Source organism: Nelusetta ayraudi, unplaced genomic scaffold (genome assembly GCF_046127955.1).
Source record: "Nelusetta ayraudi isolate G7.1 ecotype Tasmania unplaced genomic scaffold, CSIRO-AGI_Nayr_v1 ptg000020l, whole genome shotgun sequence".
Lineage (NCBI taxonomy): Eukaryota > Metazoa > Chordata > Actinopteri > Tetraodontiformes > Monacanthidae > Nelusetta > Nelusetta ayraudi.
The window spans coordinates 2,460,626-2,482,362 of record NW_027466070.1 but is presented as its reverse complement, the minus strand read 5'-3'; the positions used below and the strand labels follow the sequence as shown (position 1 = coordinate 2,482,362).

Sequence of the window (21,737 nt, the reverse complement as noted above, 5' to 3'; positions counted from 1 at the left end):
AGGTGCACAAAGTTTTACTTTGACTTCCTGATACCTGCATCCGCTCACTGGCTAGACAACTTTAACTTTCCTGATTGAAAAGTTCAATGTTTTTTTCCATCCATTCTTAAATGGTCATGAAATAAAAGCCCATCACGTTCAGTGCAGCGGCTCAATTCAGAACCGAGTGGTGGATTAAAGCGGGATGGCAGCGCCGATCGACTTTTCAGACCTTCTTTTGAGACGTCGGCTTCACAGAGTGTTTGATCAAAAGAAAGTCGGAAGCAAACAGATGCTCCGTCTCCTCTGCACTTCCTGTCAGCGAAGGGCAATGCCAGGATGTTGCCTTGATGCCATGCCAGTTTCACTCCAGTCTCACCAGTTCACTTCAGAGCCGCTTTGTGGCCCAAGAACACCTGAGGTGCAGTGGCCAGTGCGAAACAATTAAAATCACTATTAAATAAAAAGAAAAGAGATAAGATAAAAAATATAAAAAAAAGTGTTCTGAAGTCAACGTTTGACTTGACTCACTTTGGATTGAGTCGCTTGTTCACAAGAAGAATTTTGCTCATTACCGCTGTGGATGGTGTGCGTAAACAAAAGAAAGCAGACGACTTTGTTGCGCTTCTTTGTGCAGAAAGGAGACAAAATTCCTCCAAAACGGATCCAAAGCCAGTCGAGGTTTGCTTTTGCAGCGCTGAGACCAAAGACTTCTTCCATCTGACGGCCGCGCACGAGTTTTCTGTTGCTTTCCTTCAAAAAAACATCATTATTCTCACTGCACGTTTCCATCGTGCGCTGCCCACATTATCCCCAACTTGTTTCTGGAAAATGTGCAGACCTCCCCGTGAACCCGCGGGTTAGCAGCACCGAGCCTGCCTGCTAACCCGGTCATTAGCTTCTCGGCGGCGGCGGCGTGCCCGGGGGGCTTCCGCTGACGGACGCCAAACATGCCCGACAAGCCTTCACACACACACAAACACACAAACACACACAATCAGGAAGTCGTATACAAACCGCAGCGTCGCTTCCTGCCATCACTCGCATCTCCATCGGAACAAACAAGTCAGATTGGGCAAACATCTGCGGTTTCATCCCCCTCCCTTTTATTAGGAACGGTGTTCATTTCCAACATCATACAGTAGAAACACACACACACACACACACACACACACACACACACACAGACAGTTTAAAAAAAAAAAGAAAAAAAAAGGGGGGGGTACATATTTTTGTCATAAGACGCATGATAAACAGCTGCTGTCCCTTGGAAGAGATGGAGTGGGATTCAAAGTTCAGGTTGTTTCTGACAGCAGGAGCTACAGGAGGGCGTCGCCACCACCGCCACCCAGTTATTGCTGCTGGAAGTTTTCAGGGCACATGACAAAAGTCTGACGCAGTGGGCAGCCGAGCTTCACTGGCGCACACACGCGCACACGCACACTCACGCACACGCACACACACACACACACACACACGATAAAGTTACTGCATTTGATAAGTATAAATATGTTTTTCTGCCGCCTACTTTGAGATTACAAAAAAAGGTCCCCCCGCCCGCTAAATGTCCCCACAAGTCCACACCAAACACCCCCGTAAGGTACACTTCTTTTCAAAAGTCCAAAAACTGTCACAAAAATCCACGTTACACATATCAGAGTATAAAAATAAGTTAAAAATCTGCATAAATTACACAAAACATACAAAATGATGCTGCATTTTCAGACAATATTACACAAAACATTTTTGTCTTTTTACATTGGGGGTTGTTTTTTTTTCCCCCACGTACTCCCGGTTGAGTTTACACTTAAGAAGCAAAGAAAAATAAGAAACATCATTCATTCCCCTTTGAAGAAAACAGACATGTTGAAAAGTGTTGGTAGAGTTTTGCACCACGCTCGGCTACAAGAGTCCTTATTTCAGATGAACGAGAGGGAAGAAGTGCAGCCCCCGTTTGAAGCGACTCCTCCCACCACCTCCCTCCAAGCCAGCAGAGGCGCAGCGTCCCATCCCAAAGAGACAACCTTCCAAAGAGCCTCCGGTCGACAAACTTCACCTTCACAGGCTGAGCACAGACACAGAGAGAGAGAGAGAGAGAGAGAGAGAGAGAGAGGGAGACACACACACACACACACACACACACACACACACACACACACACACACACACACACACACACACACACACACACACACACACACACACACACACAGGGAGGTGAGTTCCCGCACTGCTGCACTACTAATAGCAAACCCCTGGTCAATTCCAGACCTGCCCTGACAGAGTTAAAGACTCTGATTTTTTTTTTTCTTTCTGTTCTTTCTGTTGTTTTTGATTTTGTCCGAAAACACTTAATGGGAACAACATGTGATAGTTTGGAGGATTTTCTATCTGGCAGACCGCGCAATTGTGTAATCGGGAGATACTAAGTGTCTAACAACAAATAAAACATTTTGCAAATCAGCAATAAATGAAAAAGACAAACAAACAATGAGAGAGGGGATTGTTGAGAGAGAAAAAAATAGTGTGTTTCTAACACGCAGTTCTGCAAATCAGCTCTTTGTGATGCCATATATGATTTGTCCCCTCAGGTTAGTGACGACAACATCAGCCGGAATTTGGCTCCCCCCCCCCCACCCACCCAAAAACCCTTTCATGTGGGATGTCCTACAAAGTCATCAGTTTTGGCAGGAAGTGAAAACAGAGGGCTAAATATGTTATTTTTGCAGTGATCCATAGAGGGATTATTATTATTATTTTTTGGTTTATTGGTTTGTCGTGTTTCTTAGTAGGAAGATCAAAGGTGTGCGGCTAAAGACAAATATTTCTCTGGGTGGAATAAATGGGATCTTAAAGGAAAAATCCCATGGAAATAAATCCAGCCAAGAGAAATATGACACCACCAGTTCAGCGAGTGTCAAAGATATTAAATGATGGCAAAGAGGCTCCACTCAGAACATTCAGACACTGAGCTGACTCCCACCAGAGATCAATTAGTGGAGAAATGTCAGACCTGTGACCCCGTTTTTTTTTCTCTCTCTCTCTTTTCTGAGCCAGACCCCAGAGAGACACACTCACAATGGCATTTTTTTTTTTTTTTTTTACCAATTTACTGTCTGCAGAGTGCAGAGGAGCTGTGGAACTGTGGGCGCTAACGAAGCCTGTGTGATGATGCCCCACCACAGGAGTCGGCGTCACCATTAACACTGCAGATGCTGCATGATGCATGACTCCCATCATGAAGGCTGATGCATCGTTTCATCTCTATTATGGCAGAGAGGGAAACAAAAGAATTCTGAAAGCGAACGGTGCACAAGCTGAGAGGCGTGAGGAGGAAGCTGCACGCTGCTCTTTAATGAATATCTCCATGCACTTGCTTGTCATTGTGCTTTTTAAGTTGCATTTTGTGTTGTGCCTTTTATCGTCGCTGCTTTTCTTTTCTTTTCTTTTCTTTTCTTTTCATCATATCGACGCAGCCAACTTCCCGTCCAACTAAATTATGCATGTTTAGATTTAGGACAACGTGAGAGAGGGAGTTGGCACCCTCTCTGGCAATGGTGTGGAACTGCACAAAGAGCGTAACAAGAAAAAAAACACGACGAAGGTGAGTGGAGGACGTCGTCGGAGCTTTTACAAGACGGGACGATCATCCTTAGGTGGACAGTGACAAGTTATGAAGTAGGTTCATAACACTGCCTCTGTTCTGCCTTTTGGTTTTCAGGTAAATTGTGAGAGAGGCTGCTTTTAGCTGGTAGGCTATTGTTAGCATCCTTGAGTACACAGCGTGAATCCTTCTTCCTGAAGTATAATTAGTGAATTATTCCCTGGTTGCCAGTTCTTCAAAATGTCTTTTTTGCTGTGATTTACCGACACATATTTCAGAACTGCAAGGAGCGCAGGACATGATGTGGATTGTTGTCACCTCACGATCAAACGTTTGAAAGTCTTCATTTCTAAGTGTTTTTTGCCATGATACCTGAACTACAGTATCGACGCGCAGTGACTGGTTTTTAACTCACCTCTGCTTCAGTCGCTTCTGAGGAAGTGCTCTGGCAAGAGAGAAAAAAAAAAAAAAGAAAAAAAAAAAGTTAACATCAGTATTTGCTTATTTCAGTGTGAACCCGAGCATGAACACTTTCTGGGAAACGTTCTGACCCGTGCACGTCAAGCCTTCCCACCCCATTCCACGTTTAGCAAGTCCAGACGAGCTCTCCCTCACCGGCCCGCTCAGAGGGATTTTAGCGCATTAGAGCGGGCTGAGTGCTGACGGCTACACTCCACCATGAAACCAGAGTCCGGCGGCAGCCCCTGCAGTCAGCCAGCTTTCACATGTCATTAAAATCAGGCCGCTGTGTGCTGATCAACACACTCGTCAGCCATATATCTCTGCCGAGATGAGCGCCTCTTGTTATTTTAGGAGCAGTGTTCCTCTTTCAGGATGCATTTTCAGCCTTTTATGGCGGACCATAAATTCATACGCGGTGCCGCGGAGATACCCAGCAGAATTCCGGCACGATGGCACAAACGGCTCTGTTGGAATGTGAACTTTGGGAGAGCGGCAGAGTCGTTGCTGCAGGAAACTTTTCTTTTTTTTTTTTCGCCCTATAAATACAGAAATGTACACTTTGCGCCGTGGCCGCCCGCACATGACGTCAAGCCTACTTCCACACATTAATCAGGGCGAACTTCCACGGTGGAAACGTTTATCTCAACTCAGCTAAAAGACATAATACAGGAATAACTACGTAAGAATAACAATTACAGTCACTGAGTGAAATGAGCTCGGCCGACGATAAGAAAACCACTTGGTTTAGACTTTTCGGGGCAGACTGTGCCGACGCGAACAAAACATACACCAAAATGTACATTCACAAAACAGAAAGGCAAAAAAAAAAAAAAAAAAAAAAAAAAATCATCTATGCGTTCATTTCATTCAGAGGCAGGATTTGGTGCCACCTGGTGGCTTAAAGTTTAAGTGGTTGCAGCGAATTAAAACAGAAGCCCGACTGCAACTTTTACACACACACACACACACACACACACACACACACACACACACACACACACACACACACACAGTTGAAAATACATTCAGAACCTAAATCCAACAGCACTCCCAGTGTCAGAGTCCCCCAGTGGATCCGACCAGGTTCACTCATGAGCTGCAATGTTTCTGGCCAAAACAAATCAGGTCTGCACGAGCTCCTGCTGGTTTGTGTGTGTGTGTGTGTGTGTGTGTGTGTGTGTGTGTAAGTGTCACTGTTGTGCATGTACACAAAGAGACTCCTGGCACTATTTTGTGTGCATGCACGCATGTGCACACGCACAGATACACACCTGTAGATGTTGGGGTCTAGAAGCATCGCGGTGTCCTGCGGCAGCTGAGACAAATGCACCACTTTGGTCTTGAGCTGCGAGTGCTCCGTCTCGTTCACCCACACGTCGGGTAATCTGGAGGACAACGCACACAAAACACACACAGACACGCAAACACTGAAGATTAGCAGCGTTTAAAGCAACACAGCGTCATAGTTGTGCTGATGCTGCTTGCTCTGGGGCTCCCCCTACAGTTGAAGAGGGGTTTGGCACAGTTGAAAAATTTTATCCGATTCATGAACTCCTGAACAGCGGTGAAATTATTTCTCTTTTCAAACATTGCTCACCGTTTTTGAAAAAAAAAAAAAAAAAAAAAATCCAACTGATGGCAGAAAGCTATACTTCAACACTCGTGTTGAACAGCTAGTGTCAGGAAATTGTTGCCATAAATCCAGGTGTGTTAGCACGAGAAGGCGATGGCCAGACCATCAGATGGCGCTGTTTCAATAGCTGCCGTGCTCATTCACCCAACTCACGAGGGGTTGGAACGGGAAAATCCGAAGAGTACGCGACTGCTATTCAGCTGCTTTTGCTATTTAGATAGTTGATGAGTCGTTCAATTAATTAGACTCATTATCAGGATGAATAATCGACTCGTGAAATTATGAATTGCACCATTAGCCGTGTGGCAATCAGCTCTTGAACGTTGCTTGAAAATGTTCCAAGACGATAAACACGAGCAATTCGCTCATTATAACTGCGTCTTTGAACAAATGCTGCTGCCGCGGCTTCGTCCAAAGACAACGTTTGTCCTTGTGAGGGGGGGACGGAGCGGCGAGGTAACAAAGTCAAGACGACTGCAGAGGGTCGAAACACGAGCGGCCACCTCTGCTCGGGCAGTCCCCGCCCCGACGCTTCTCATCCGAGGCTCCTCCTTCCTTCGGACCTTGCGGTACCTGACGGGGGGTCTGCAGCTTCCGCCGCCGTCAGGCCGCCGTCACGCCGCCTCGCGTTTACAGCCGCGTCCTGATGACTAACGCTCGGCCGTCAGAGATACGAAGGAGGACAGACGTCCGGCGTCAGCTCTGGAGGGTCGCTTGACAGTCCGTTCACTTCCACAGAAAGATGAACATGTGCAGTGACGCAACTGGCCACCGTAATGATGGACAATTACATTAACCGGCAGCTATTTCTGCCCTTGAATTAATTTGCTTGTTTATTTACCTTTTAACTAATGAGTTACCGCAAAATTACTGTGAATTTCCCCGGAGATAAATCTATCAATCCATCTATTTATCTCTCTATCGCCCGTATTTCATAACAATGCACACACACACATGCAGGGAACATGTGGTCAGCAGAGTTTGAACCCCGACAGAAAGTAACGAGGAGCAGGAGGAAGGTCAAACTGAACGGTGGCTGGCGACGGACAAAGAGACTCATTGACTGGAACCCGCGTACAGATTTTCTTACGGATGCGTGTGCTTCTACTCCGGTGCACGTGCACGTGCACACACACAACTGTATTTCGTCGTGTATGTCCTTCCTGTGTGGAGGTATACGCACACGCACAGACACACTGCGTCCTGTTCTGCTCAGTTGCACCTTACTGTACCCCGCAGCAGTGTGCGAGAGGTTAGCGAGCAGCCAGAGGAGGTGCAGTGGAAACAAAGAGCTTAGCGAGTCCACTCCCTCCTCCTCCTCCTCCTCCTCCTCCTCCTCCTCCTGCTCCTCCCCCCTCCAGTCGCCCCGTCTCCTCCCCCAGCATTCCCCAACGTCACAATGTGCGTCATCAACGGAGCCCCCAGAGATGAAGGCGCACACACACACACACACACACACACACACACACACTGCAGGCAGGCAGGCAGGCAGGCAGGCAGGCAGGCAGGCAGCCAGCCGGCTAAATCGCTCGTGCACATGCCTCGTCAGCCCGTTCGGAGAGGCCGTGCTGCATATGGGATGGCGTGCAGGTAGTGCTTTGTATGCAGCGCGTTGAGCGTGAGCGGCTGCAGAGTCAGAGCCAAAGAAGCGGCGGAAAAACCAGCAAAGAATTAGGATGGGGAGAAGGTGGAGGAGGAGGAGAAGTGGATGGATGAGCAGAATAGAAAAAAGGTTAAGTGGTGGCTGCGCTGGAAATCCTTTCATGGAATGTTGAAGAAGCAGACGGAGGGTTAAAGTCCGTCTCAGGAGAGTTTAAAAGATTAAAAAAAAATAAAGCCACAGTGTAATGTCATCAGACATCAGCTGATGACCGTCAGGTGTCTAACGATCAATATCATTTCCTCACATTCATCCAAGCCGGACTGTTTACAAGTCAAGTCTGACCAGATGTCCACCAGATGATGGGCAGAGCTTCTATTTTTGACTTGATCAGAATCACAACACATTATTTTTAGCTTGAGGTGTTTTGTATTAAAAAACAAATACATAAAAAACAACTATAATTAAATTAAATAGAAGCGTTGGTGTGGACACAGAATCAATTCTTCAGAGGGCTAAAGTTCATTGGTGGCAGTTCTCTGTATTTCTGATGCTCTTTTTTTCTTCTTCTTTTTTTTTAAAAAAAGCGAAACAAAAAGTTACGGTTCTCTCTCTCTCTGTTCTGTGCTGTATGGAAAAGTCGTTCCATCCCCTTAAAGGGGTGGCAGAGGCAGAGAGAAGCGGCAGACGAGCAGACAGGAACCAGACGCTGTCCAGGCAGCTTCGGAGTTTGGTTCCGGCCCCGAGTTATTGTCCTGACGCAGAGCCGCCTTTAAATGTCAGTGGGGACCTGCTGAGCACCGAATATGCACCGGGCCACCATGTGTGTGTTTGTATGTTTGCTGGCGTTCCGCTCAGGAGGCGCTATAAACAGGTCGGAAGGCTGTTGAGGGTTCCACCTATCACAGCCACCCTGAGCATCCTGGGCTCCCTCCAGCCAAACCAAGTGAAATAAAGACCGTTGCTTTTTAAGCAAAAGGCCTTATTTGGCTTCCAGCTCTATCTGGAAGGGGCTGCTATCAGTGGCTTCTGCTCCTGGCTGGGAGAGGGTGAGCCGAACCACTACAGATGGAAGCAATGAGTTCATCTCAAAGTGAGCAAAGCCCTGCACACATATTACATCACTGGCACAATAAAGGACTTTATATGGGACTGAGCGGGAAGGGCTGCGGGAGTTCAACGTCCTTATAAATGCCGTCGTCCCAAGCGGAAGAGCAGAGCGGGACGGACAGAGGGAGGAGGGACAGGGCAGCGTCAGATCAAACTGAGGAGGACGGTGTCAGAACAATCATCATGTCACTATGTCACTATATCAATACACATCTTAAGTAACAACAGCATCCTAATGCAACGGTACGAGGACAAGCAAGACAATGTTTCCTCTATCAGCGTTTTTGGGGGTGGAGCAAAGGGACGGGAGTGACCTGTCCTGAAAAGAATGATAGTAAAAGAAAGAGAGAAAGAGAGAGAGAGAGAGAGAGAGAGATAAGGAGAGAGAGAGAGAGACAGAGAGAGAGAGACGGAGAGAGTTTTTCCTATTTTAAATTAGTTTTTACTATTAGTGCGTGCGTGCATGCAGTGTCTCTTTGACACAACCTTTAGACCACAGATGGTCTTAGTGCACGGCTGTGCATTTTCCCTCCCATTTGCAATATAGCGTTATTGTTGCACCGACATAATGGCAGATTAAAAGAAGACAAGGCAAAAACACTTTACTGATACACTTTGGTTTGTTTAGCTAGAAGAAAAGAACACAAAGACGGCGTAAGATGCTGAGAGAAGCAATGATCCGTTTGTTCAGCTCTCTTACGCCCCCTACTGATCGGGAACGTGGATTTCACACTGACGGAATTGAAGCAGGTCCGAGGTTATGCTGCCGTCCTTCAGCTCCTCCCTCGTCTGTGTGGCTCTGCTAAACTACTGTATGTCCTGGTGTGCCACTTCACGCCGACGCCCGCTGTGTTTTTAAACCCCAGGTACATTCAGGCCTGTTGTGTGACAAGCGGTCGCTAAACGTTTACCTTTACCGACAAACAGTGGCGCGAAAATGAAAGCTGGCATTGCAATCAGACGTGGGAACGAATGAGAAGGACACAAGAGGAAATAACAAGCTAACACAAAGAAAAGGTTTGAAGGCATCAGAGACGATCAAACGAGAGCAAGCAGAAGATTATTAATCTTTTCAATCACCCAACATACAAACTGCAGTCATCGCCGGCTCCCCTTTCATCCCTGGCTGCCCTGCGGAACGGATTAATGTAGCGTTAATGGTGCAGAGTAAAGAAAAACGCCGCCTCTGTTTTCACACTGTCGCAGCGGGGGAGGCAAATTACAACGCGCACAAACTAACTGACCGTATTGACGCCCACGACTGAGCGCTTCATATCCGCTCGGCGCTTTCAAAGTGAGGACGGCGTGATCGGACGGCCGCGTGGAACGTACGCCACCCACGGACCATTAGTTTAAAATAAAACTATAAATTGGTTCAAACTTCCCAGTCGATCCCCACACATCCGAGTTACAGATTCTACCACAACTAGTCAGTCAACTTCATCAGATTCTACCAGCCCTCCTCCTCCTCCTCCTCCTCCCCCTCCTCCTCCTCCTCCTACTACTACGACTACTACTACTACTTCTACTAGCTTCGTTACCATCTCCCTACGTTTCTGGTCCATTTTCGTTTTTTCAGACACAGAAAAGCAGCAAAGAGTTGCGAAATCCTGCGCTGCACTTTGCCCACAACCGTTTGCCAGGACGCTGGAGGCCCTCGCCGCTGCCGTCGACTGTAAATAATATGATTTGTAATTCTAAAGCATTCGACGGCGCGCAGGGGGAAGCCATTCAACCATCCATCACACATCAGACAGCAATTACGGTTTATCCGCGACTCCCACACCGAGCCCTCCCTTCCCGCTCGCCCTCCTTGGCAGGCGCTCGGTGGCTCGTGTTCGGGAAACGGCTCATGTTAATCTGTTACTCATTAATCCGAGCCGAGTAAATGAGTGCCAGTTGGGGACGTAAACGCATTGCTGGAATATTAATCAACATGATATTTCCAACATTTGCGTGGCTAATCATTGACTCTGTGGCTTAGAGAGAAGCACACACACACACACACACACACACACACACACACACACACACACACACACACACACACACACACACACACACACAGCAGGGGGTGTTTGCCAGGGTCAGGACACTACTGGAGGTCTAAACGGCTGCAGAATTGCTTGTCAGGTACGCAGATGACTTCATGCTAACCAGGGGTGAAGTTGAGCAAAGCCAAAGAGCTCATTAATTAGTTACCCCGGTGCGCCTGACAGGGTATGACAGCGACAACAACCAGTCACGGGCCGAGGAGACACATCCTCGGTGGAACGACGCTCATCTCAACTGGGCAGCGATGAACTTAATCCAAGTCGCCCTTGGAAGGTTTGCCAAATTCCCCTTAGAGGCATTAAAAAAGAAGTATTGAGATTGTAATTCAGGGCTAAGCGACGACAACGAGGCAAAGTCTATACATACATACACTGCAATGCAGCGGGAATCCATTGCGATGTACAGAGAGGCTCAAAGGTCGATCTGATCAAAAACTAGCCATTGTGAGGTTAAATGAATTTCTGACGTCACGTCAACGTTGGTTGGTTGACTCGTGGCTGACTCACAAACTGGTTATCCAACGTCAACAACAGCGACATCTCCCCTTCTAACATGGCAGGAGTGCCAGAGTCTGTCCCGGCTGGGTGAAGGCAGGGCGGCTCCTGGACGAGTCTCCAGTTCATCCCTGGGCCACAGAAAGCCCAACAACAAACATCTGTACCAGCAGAACGTCGACGCAGGAGACACTGAGGTCTGTTTGCTCCTGCTGGATTTTGTTTTTTTGCTTTCAAACATTTCTTTTGTTATTGACGGCTCGGCAAGACAGCAGACAGAATTTTCACACCTGATGGGTGAGCATGAAGATTGTGGTTCTACCATCGGATTGTCCAATGAGTCGTGGGTCGCCTGACCATAATTTGACCCAAAGCAAACAATCACAAGAGGAGGATAAAACTGCTGGGATCATCAGTAAGTGTGAATCCTCCGGCATAAAGACAAGAAACGGCTCTCATCTGTTTTTGGTTCTGTTTGTACATGTGCTCCCGTTTCAGACTGAAACTTGTTTGTTCCCTCCCCCGTCTCTCCCATCTCCACCATCCACTTTGTCTCCATCTGTCCTGGAGTCCCGGCATCAATCCCCATCTGCGCATCTCTCCCGTCGGAGTCGATCCGAGCGCCGTTCCCTCACCGCCAAACTACCCTTTTCGCTTCCCTCCCCGAGCTCATTTTTATCTCCAGCGCAAGATTAAAACTCCCACATGCGAAAGCAGCGACGAAGAGCGACGACGGGAAGGAGGAAGCTGCAGAGGGCGGAGAGAAAAAAGAAGAGGGATTTATCTCCGGTGTGAACGTCGGGAGCTGAGAAGCTGCAGCGCGGTGCATCATCTCGCTTCCTCTTGTTTTCCAACTTCCGTCTTGTCTCCTTTGACCTTAATCTCCATTTGTCTCTGCCGTCCTCCTACCTCTCCTCTTTATTCACCTCCCTCCACTCTGATCTCCCACTTTCACCCTCTTTATTTTCCTTTCTCTGGTTCTTTGACCATCTTCAGAAGCTCCTTTCACCCCCTTCAGCAAGTGCACGGCTCAATATCATATATATTTTCTAAATGAAAGTCTTTCGTCATCTCGTCAAAAGAGAGAATTTTTGTGAAAATGTGCAGAAAAACTTTGCATCCACGCTCCAGTCGCTTCACTAAACTTTGAGCTTCACGGCGCCAAGGAGATACCTTGAGGGGGCGGAGCCTGACGTGGCTAATGAGATGCAACGCATGCAGTCGGCGAGGGCTGGGTGGAGCAGACGGTCCTCCGGGGACGTGACCGTGATTTCTTTCATGCGAGTTCATTGAGAGTTTATATGAAAATACTGGGACGGAGCTGAAGTGGGAATTGGTGATTAAAGCGATCAATCGTGTCGGGAGGGGTGCAGAACTACTTTTTGAAATATGGTTTCTCTCTGACAAAGGCAGACTCTGAAGGAGGGGCGCTGCTCTGCTGCTTAGAGACTCAGCTCGGAGGGCCTCAAGCCGAGGGGCAGCTATGACGTCTTCAAGACTCGTCAAGCCGAGAGGTCGAGAAAACAAGTGTCGGCTCAGCCGAGTGAAGAATGTCTGGGAGACTTGTGGCGGTCATGCCGTGAAGGAATGCCACCATGTTGCATGCACGACTGTGTGAGCTGCACAAATCACAGAAACTATTTAAGAGAAACGCAATGGTCTTGTGCAGCTACCAACAGGGAACTGTTTATGCGACTGATTTTACAGGGTCTTTATAAGACGGAGATTAACTAATGGATCGTAATGGTGTGTATCATATCATTCACGATATGAGCTCATCACAAAGGAAACATACTCAGTAGTGCCATCAATATGGCCCTCTGGAGTCTGGTTCTGCCCTAGGTTTCTTCCCACAGGGGAGTTTTCCCCAGCCACTGTCGCATCTTGCTTGCTCCGGGGGCCCGCTTGCTTCTCTCTGATTGTATAAAGCGCTTTGAGGCGCCTTTGGTTGTGATTTATCGCTGTACAAATAAAGTTTTTATTTTTATTTTTTAACATGTATTATTTTTATGCTCAAATGTTACGGTCAAGATCTGTCAAAGTGAATTACTGCTGACACATTCTTTCCACCGGGGAGGATTCGAACATTGGCGCTAGCCAAAAATTTGTACATTGCCGCATCCTGGCCAGTTGTTTTTCTTTAAGTCGACACACCCATAAAACTTTATCGTCCAACAGAGACGTTTCACAGTCTGAGGTCTGGTTTCATATGAACTCGGCAGACGAGAAGACGTCTTACTCACATGTCCTCTGGCGTCCAGTGCAGGAGGACCTTAACTTTGCCCGAGCCTTCTTTCCTTTTGGCCAACACCTGCACACAGGCGAAAACACAAGGTCAGTTATCGCAAAATGTGACGTTAAAAACTTGAGGCGGCCACGCGTCTTCAGAAAACCCAGAGGCAGGTCAGGTCATCGGGGGTTTTCGCTTTTCGTGCTGCAGTCGTGGACCATTAACTAAGCTACAACAGTCATATGCAAGCTCGTCAACAGGGCATTAAGGGAAAAAAAAAAAGAGAGAGCTCCGCGTAACATGCAACAACACTCTGTCGCCAAGAAATCCAGACATGTCAGATACACTCTCCAGTTATCATCAAAAACAAAACATCAGCAACCAAATTCCTGCAATATCCGAGATGTGTTTGTGTATCTTGCTGGTGCTGCTGCCGCGATCCGAGCAGCAAAGACTTCAAACAAAAGTCCTGTTTTTTGTGTGAATCCACAGCTGCGAGGACACGAGATTCCCCTAATGGTCGGCCGTTTTTCCCCTCCTTCATCCCTCAAGCTGTGTTAGTTTATAGTAAAACTGTCTGGAATCACAAATATTGTCAGAGGGGAAAAGAAACGCAAGAAAAAATAACCAGGGCCGTTGAAAATAGCCGCCTCCTGCGTCAAACGTCTCTCTTGCGTATCTATTTTTAGGGCTGGGAAATGAGCTCACACGTGAAGAACCTTCTCCTGTGAGCAGGAATATCTGAAATAATTTGGGTGCCCCTGGAGAGTGGCGGCAGCGGCAGCAGTGGCACTGATGGAAACTGGTTTGAGGACAGGAGGAGGAGGAGCAGACCCAGAATTCATCTGCCTCTCATCTTCACGCTCTGCCTGACCGCCGACTCTGAAGCCAAAACATGGATGAATAATTTATCCAGACGATGCCAACAGTGTTCATATTCACAGCCTCAGATCTGTGTTGTTTTTTTGTCTACCCAACACAATAACAACAACAACAACAACGACGACGACGAGTGTCTTCTTTTCTTTTCCATGCAGGCCGACTTGTCTTTTTGTTGTTGTCGTGAAGTTTTGGGTGAATTGAAGAGAAAACAAGGAAAAGTGCACATCCATCACTCCAGCTTGATAGTATTCAGTTGCATGGAGGGTTAGCCGCAAATGAAGAAGCATCTGTTTGTTTACGCTGGGAGAACAGTTTCGCCACGACAACAGGCCGTCCTGCAAGTGAACATGAGGACGTAGAGTCAGGATGGGAGAGGATGCAGCGGATTAGAGGGTGAGATGGAGGCAGGCCATTGGCTGTGGCCACCACTGGAGCCGAAAGCTCAACGGAGAAGAAGACAAAAAGACGCGACTACAGTTAGGCTTTCGCACTCAGGTGAAGAACTTCTGGCTTTTAGAAGCAACGCAGAACGGAAGAAAAGAGAGACGAGGAACGAGGAAGACACAATAAATAGCACGCGACACTACTGCAGCATCTGAACACTGCTTCTTTCTCCATTTTTCTTTAACTTTAGACCAGCAGTCAACCACCAATCGCTGAACGCTGGCCAGGGATGATCGGCGGCAGCTCTTGCCGGGGTCGTGCGTGTCAAAAGTTGCGCTGCAGCTGTGACCTCCGGAGGGAGACAGAGCCTGCTGCGAGCGGACGCTGGATGCGAGTGTGGCTGCGGGACGGATCGCTGCAGCGAGGAGTGCGGGACCTCGGCCAATAGGACGGGGGCTGTGGGCGGTGAGGGGTGCGAGGGGGAGTGGGGCGGGACCTGTTCAAACAGGGTGCCTGTCTAGTGTCACGGGGGTCAAGCTGTGGATGACGCAGATTGCGGCAATAACAAAAATATCCCATCATAAACATGACTGAGTTTGTCTGGCATGTCAGCAGAGACCCGCTGGCCAAACTCCACACGGCCTCGGCCCTCCACCCCCGGGCCTGGGAGGGAGAGGGAGAGAGAGGGAGAGAGAGAGAGAGAGAGAGAGAGAGAGAGAGAGAGAGAGAGAGAGAGAGAGAGGGGGAGGGTCCGCAGGGGTCTGACGCAGCCGCGCCGCAGTCCATCTCCACCACAATCCTCCAGGGTGGCGAACGGAGGAGGAGGAGGAGGAAGATGAATGCCCAACCAGCCGGATCTCCATCCAACTCCCCGACCTTCACTTAACCCCGCCCCCCTCCCTCGGCCGACCGGCTGCCTCTCTCTCCTCTTCTCAGTCTGTGTCCAAATATGCGGTTACCTCTCTTAACCTCTTCCCAAGCTTTATCTTTAACTTGTCCTTTCTCCTCCTCCTGCCCCCCCGCACTCCCGCACTCCCGCTTCTCCTCCCTGAACTCCTCTTTTTTTTTTTTTTGAAATTCTTGGCTGCTGGCGAGCAGCTGAGGTCTGGAGGAACAAAAGCAAAAACAGGAAACGGTTGAAAGCGGCTGAGCCAAGAGCGGAGCGACGGCCCGGCGACACCGGTGTCCCTGCGCTAAGTGCTCCGTTAAAATGCAGCCTTGACTGGGAAGTCAAGCCACTTACTTTGCTCATTCTTCCCCCTGTGGACACGGACCTGGTTGGGACGACGTGGCCTGATGGTTCACTGCTCACAGGATGAGGAATGACGAAAACGGCCCGTGTTGGAAGGAACCTCAACATTCTGAAGGTCTATCACACAATTGCGTCATCTGTGACCCGCCGCAGAGCACGCACGCACGCACGCGGACGCACACGCACAGATTGGCTTCTTTGATCTGTGAGCAAAGATTAAAAACACTTAAAATAATGACTATAGCAACTGCAGTGAGTTTCATCCTGGCAGCGGTGCTCTGTTGGAAACACGTGCAGCGTCACAGAATAAAAACGCTTTAAAACACAACTAATGCAGATTGAGCCTCGGGAAAAGGAGAGACGATGCCCCCTAGTGGAACTCTGTGAGAAAGGTAGCCATTCACAGGAAATGGGAAAGAAGGGAGAAAAAAAAAACACACTTGCCATTCAACGCGCTTTCATTCAGGAAAGGCGCTTCAGTCAGAAGACCTTATAAGCTGAATTCCGTAAGCTTTTTATTCAGTTCAAAAAAGGTGAAACCTCTGAAGCGCACGTCAACAACCCGTCAGCAACACACGCGGCTCCGTCCACACAGAGTGGACGACGCAAGAATGAAATCTAATCGCCTCTTTCTGTGCGTCTCGATTCAGAGAAAAACAGCATCAGTCCCCCGAGGCCATTCACAAGGTTCATTCTGAGTGCAAGCAGACAGCGAGGGGGAGAGGAGTGGAGAGAGGAGAGGAGGAGAGGAGAGGAGAGGAGAGGAGAGGAGAGGCAGGGAGGGAGCTGGGTTTCAAACAGTGACTCTTTCATGCCCCCTTGTTGTCAGAGAGGGAAATAAAAAATAGATCACAGCCGTTCGCACATCACACAGATCATGATTTCACCGCGGTGCAAGACAGAGGGAGCCGCTAACAACCACGGCTTTTATGTATTTTTAGGACGACTTCCATCGGCGCCTCTAATGACAAACTCGCAGGCGGCGCGCGCTCCGATCAAAGGCAGTTTACGGCACAGCCAGTCTCAACGTCTCACGTCTCCGAGCGCTTGAAAAGCATCCTGACGAAGAACAGGAAACTCAAGGAACGTGTTTTGGTGAAGTGCGCAGCGTGGCAGCGTGTTTGTTGCGAGGCTGCGCACACAGATGCCACTCACCGTGCTCTGGAAGACCACGCTGTGGCCGTTGCCCACACTCTCGATGTGCGTGGCCAGGTTGAGGCAGATGGCCCGGTGACGGATGGCGTCCATGGTCTGGGCGTCGAAGAAGTCGTGATGCCTCGCTGGAGGGAGAGGAGGGGGGGAGATGACGCCGCGGTTTTCAGAAGGAAAGGATACAGACTATGGAACAAGGGTGACTTCTCTCAATTTAAATATATATATGTATATATATATATATATATACATATATATATATATATCTATATCGATATCTAGATATCTAGATAGATAGATAGATGGTACATCCCATATCTTGGCTTCCAAACTATCTGTAGGCAAATGCAGGTTGTTTTTTTTGTGTGACTGCAGACCAGTAGCAATTTGTGTGTTTCCAGCGATTCAGCACAAACACGGCCAAGTGTGTAGCCTGACGTCACAAAGCCACTTGTGTTATGTTTTGCAAGACTGCTGGATTTGGTTGCCACCACCGCGGTCCTGTGTGAATGAATCCACAACGTTGTGGCCACTCCAGGATTTCTTCCTTATGTGTGTTGGACGGCTGCTGCCTCAATGGACTGGGAGGTAGCGCTGCAGCTTGGCAAGCTGAGCCAATCGAGCGACTCGGCAATCTGGCGTGAAGGCAACATGCTGCTGCATCGCTGCTGGCTTTAGGTTAGTCACTTGTTTTTTTCTTGTGTGTCCACTTGTGCATGGCTAATGCCTCTGACACACAACGTCAGCATGGAATGGAACATCTGTCCGTCTGTCGGTCAGGCAGGCGGTCACGAGAAAGTCTCTCTATGTGTGTGTGGTCCAGCCTTTAGCTTCTCCGCAAACAACAGATGTTAAAATAAATAAATCAGTCTATACAACCAATACGCTCGGCGGTGATGAAAACATGCTGGTGCAGTAGGGAGAGCAGGGTCTGCTCAGAGAGTCTGCAGGGTACGTACGTAGGGAGCACCTGCGTTTGTTCTTGAGCTTCTTCCTCTTGTTGAGTCCGGCCTTGGAGGGCGACTCCTCCTTCAGCTTGGCCTGGCTGGACAGCTTGGAGGAGCTCTGCTGGCTGAAGTGGCTGGGAACGTGGCGCGCCAGCCCCCCCTGGGAGGCAAAGCTGGCGTTGCAGCCGCCCACCACGCACTGCAAGGCAACGGCACAGCCGCACGTCGGACAACGTGGCACAACATTGACTGCCGCAGCTGTGTGGACAACAGCTTGATTCCTCAAAAAAGCATGCAAAATAATGCGTCATTTAAAGAATGTGATGCTTTTTTTTTTTTCTATTTAGCTGCACAGGTCACACTCGAGTTAATGACTCTTGCACTTTGATCCTGATAAGATTGCAACTATTGCTATTCAACGATGGTATTTTGATGAACTCAGCCGCAGTAAACCTGTGTGTCACACAGCAACGCTCACTGTCACAGTTTGTTTCTTACCTTGAAGGGTTTATCTCCGCTGTGGGTCAGCATGTGTCTTTGCAGCCAGCTCTGACTGGTGGACGGTGTGTTGTACACTTTGCAACCCTTCCACAGACACACAAACACCTGGCAGACACACAAACGGGCTTGGTGATCAGAGACCAGGGAGAGCGGACAAAGAACTTTATCAAAAATGTAATTCTAGACATGCAGCCAGTCTGGATGTTAACAATAAATAGATTATTGATTAATTGTCAATAAAGAATTTAATTGATTAAATTGACTTAGTCGCTGAAGATCTTTTACACGGGTAGTTAATATCATTATGACAGTGTAGTGGCAGGAAGGAGCAATTCACCTGTGTTGCAAGTTACTTTTAAACAATGTAAAAAAAAAAACAAAATTAAAATATGACCCATTAGTCAGCTTAAAGTCAGAGGATAAATGTTTAGGGTGTTTTTACTGTATTCTAATGTAAAAATGGCTCACATTAGACCCTCAACAATATTTAAGCGTTGAATAATGTGTTCCTTAAACATGTGAAATATAGGTTCTGAGGGGAAAAAAAAGGCCGCTTATCAATGAATCGTTAATCGATCGATAAGGTCAATCAACTAACGATTAATGAATGAATCGATAATTTGCATCCCTAGCATCCATTATGAAAGGTCTTAGGACTCAACTTTTTTGTTCTGAAGGTAGGATTTCCAAACTCTCTCGATGTCCTGGAAAACAGCATGTTTAGCCCTCTGTTTACAGACCCATGCCAAAAAAAAAAACTGGGTTTGAGCTTCCTGCTAAAACTGATGGACATTCCATGTGTTTTGAAAGAGAAAAAAAGAAGACGGTCCCAGAAGGTGGAGCCAAAACCTGGTTTGGAAGCGTTACCACAAACCTGAGTGAGGCATTCTGGCCCTTTATGACATCACACAAAGCTGCTTACCTGATTTGTTTGTGTGTTTTTTGTTGTTGCACAAATTGAGCATCGCGTTAGTTCGGGCAGGTCACGTCGTCAAGCCCTAGTTAGGTCACACCGCTAAGCAGCTGCTCCAATCCACTGAAGGCCACCTGACTTCCTCACTGCTTCTCATTGGACAACTTCTTTCAGAGGCCCTTTTTAAAGCCGCCCGAACTCAGCCTCTTCCTCTGCCCCCCCCCTCGCCAGGTAAAATGCAACCCACCTCCTCCCCAGAACCTCCATTATCCTGCGTTTATCCCGTCCCATGTTATTCTTAGGTTGTTCTGGTTCTGCAGGGATGGTTTGATGTTGCTGCTGCTGGGCGTCGCCTTTCACGATGGCAAGTCGTTTAGGGAGTCCCTAAATCGAACCTGAGCTGCCTTCCCTGCCTTAAACCTTTCATGATGGCTTCCCACGCAAGCGTGTGGAAGAGCAGGGGGACCCCAAGCAGAACCATACTGCCAAGTGTAACTTGTGCCAACTGTGCAAATAAAATGTGAGTTTTGACAAAAGTGGTCCTGAATGATGTGGATTATCCTTCACTGCAACAATGTTCAAGGGGAGGTTTCCTTTAATGGTTTCTGCTCTCAAAATTCCGCAAAACGCTACAGAAATACAATTTGCAAAAAAAAAGAAGAAAAGAAAAGAAAGAAAGAAGTGAGTCTGCACTCCGTTAACTTTCCCAAGAATTGTTTTTTGACCACTTTTCTGCTTGCTCAATAAAAACCTGCCCTCGCACACACGCCGAGTCAATACAGTTTGACCTTTCCCGACTACTCACCCCTCCCCTCTGCCCGTCCACGTGAATGCCCCTGATGTGCTCGGCCAGGTCGGGGCTGCAGCTGAAGCACTGTGGGCAGAGGTCCCAGCAGCACGCGTACGCCACCGTCTTGGCCGCCGACGAGCCGGCACTGCTGTGTCCGTTCATCATGGCAGGGGTGGAGCGTCCGCTGGAGACGGTGCTCTCCATCTCCATCAGGGTGCTGCTGATGCTGGGAGTGAGAGAGTGGGGAGCACACAAGGCGGGCTTAGATGTGGGCTTGGCACAGGGCTGAGGAACAGGTGCAGATTTTTTTCACTGGCTGCATTAGTGTGTGTGCGTGAGAGGGAGAGAGAGAGAGAGAGAGAGAGAGAGAGAGAGAGAGAGAGAGAGAGAGAGGCTTCAGGCTACAAGGTACATACCACTCTAATGACTCGTGCCAAATCCATGATAAAAATCACAGCAATGCGACATGAGCAATATGCATCAGATTAATCAACACACAAATGCAACGTGAAACACAAGTTCACCCCCTTCTTTCCTGCCCTGCGTGTTAGGCCCCAGGAGGTGTATTCAGGATTTCTGCAGCAGGATTCCTGCAGACATATGTGACGGAGGAAAGCTGGCAGCGCCCCTACGTTACCAACGTTTCAACAGCACCAACCTGATGGAGACATCTGCTGCAAATCTGACCTGTGGCGGAAAAAAAATGAAGGCACCTCGCAACAAGTAGATGCGGAGGAAATGTATTGTGTATTATGGGCTAATCAACAGAAGTCGCAGCAGGTACCACAACACATGTGTGTTTATTTTATTATTATTTTTTTAAAAAAAAATCTTCAGCTGGTTGTAGCAAGCCGCACTACATCTCTGGCTTGTACCGGAATACTACATACAAGTACTGGAGCCTGGAAGCAAGGCACAGCCCCGCCATCAGCAGCCACTCCCCGCACCCACCTGTCCTCTGAATCCATACGGCTCAGCGGTTCGCCATCCGAGGACGAGATCTCCAAGCTCGGCCGCCTCTTGTTGTCCAGCTCCGCTCCAGCGCCGCCGCTACCGCCGGGCTTGTCACCGTCTTCGCACGCCGCTTTGCTCTTCTCGCACTCCATCCCCGAGCAGCGGATGTCCTCCCCCGGTTCTTCCTTCGCTTCTTTCGGCCGGCTGTCGTCGGCCGGCTCGCTGCCGCCGAGCTCGGCGCTCCGCAGGCAGGGTTGGCGTTCCTCAGCAGCGGCCGTCGTCTCGTAGCGGCTCTCGCCTATCGTCGCCGCCGCCGCCTCCTCCTCCTCTTCGCTCTTGGCCCGCCTGTCCGTCGACGCGGCGGGCTTCTCCTCCTCGCCGGCCTCCGCCGCTTCCATTTTCGTTTCTACGCCACCGCTCCGCTCCTCCGTTTCCGGTTCAGCCGAACCAGCCTCGTCTTTCTCGACGCGGCCGCCCTCGCTCGTCTCCGCGTTCGGTGCGTCAACGGCGACCGCAGGGGGAGTCTCGTCCGCAACCGCATCGGCCATTTCGGCTCCGGAACGGGACGGAGGGCCACTGGACGGCGGCACAAATTCACCGAGGCGACTCCGAGAGACGGCTCCCCGCAGAAGGGCGGGGTCAATCACAAGTTCTGCTCCCTGATTGGTTGGAGGTGACAGGCGGTGACACGCCGACGTTTACGTTTTCGAACTTGTTTTTCTAAAATAAATGGGGGGGAAATATTCCGGTATCGTGATAAGGCAATCATCCAAATTTAGTGTTCGCCAAACTGCT

At 48.8% G+C, this 21,737-nt stretch overlaps 1 protein-coding gene across 2 annotated transcripts; it reads right to left on the bottom strand.

The window, feature by feature from the left end:
* Positions 1-1,575: 1,575 nt before the first annotated feature.
* LOC142888909 (zinc finger protein aebp2-like) lies at positions 1,576-21,586 on the bottom strand. Of its 2 annotated transcripts, XM_076027405.1 has the most exons (9): positions 20,940-21,585; positions 20,004-20,214; positions 18,283-18,390; positions 17,797-17,983; positions 16,841-16,965; positions 13,181-13,248; positions 5,317-5,430; positions 3,999-4,028; positions 1,576-2,044 (listed from the first exon to the last, which is right to left on the bottom strand). In XM_076027405.1, exons 1-9 carry the CDS (start codon positions 21,488-21,490, stop codon positions 2,038-2,040), a joined length of 1,401 nt encoding a protein of 466 aa, XP_075883520.1. In that variant the 5' UTR covers positions 21,491-21,585; the 3' UTR covers positions 1,576-2,037. The 2 variants fall into 2 exon arrangements, with proteins under 2 accessions (XP_075883520.1, XP_075883521.1); XM_076027406.1 differs by lacking the exons at positions 1,576-2,044; positions 3,999-4,028 and having other exon boundaries at positions 17,808-17,983; positions 20,940-21,586.
* Between the last annotated feature and the right edge of the window lie 151 nt (positions 21,587-21,737).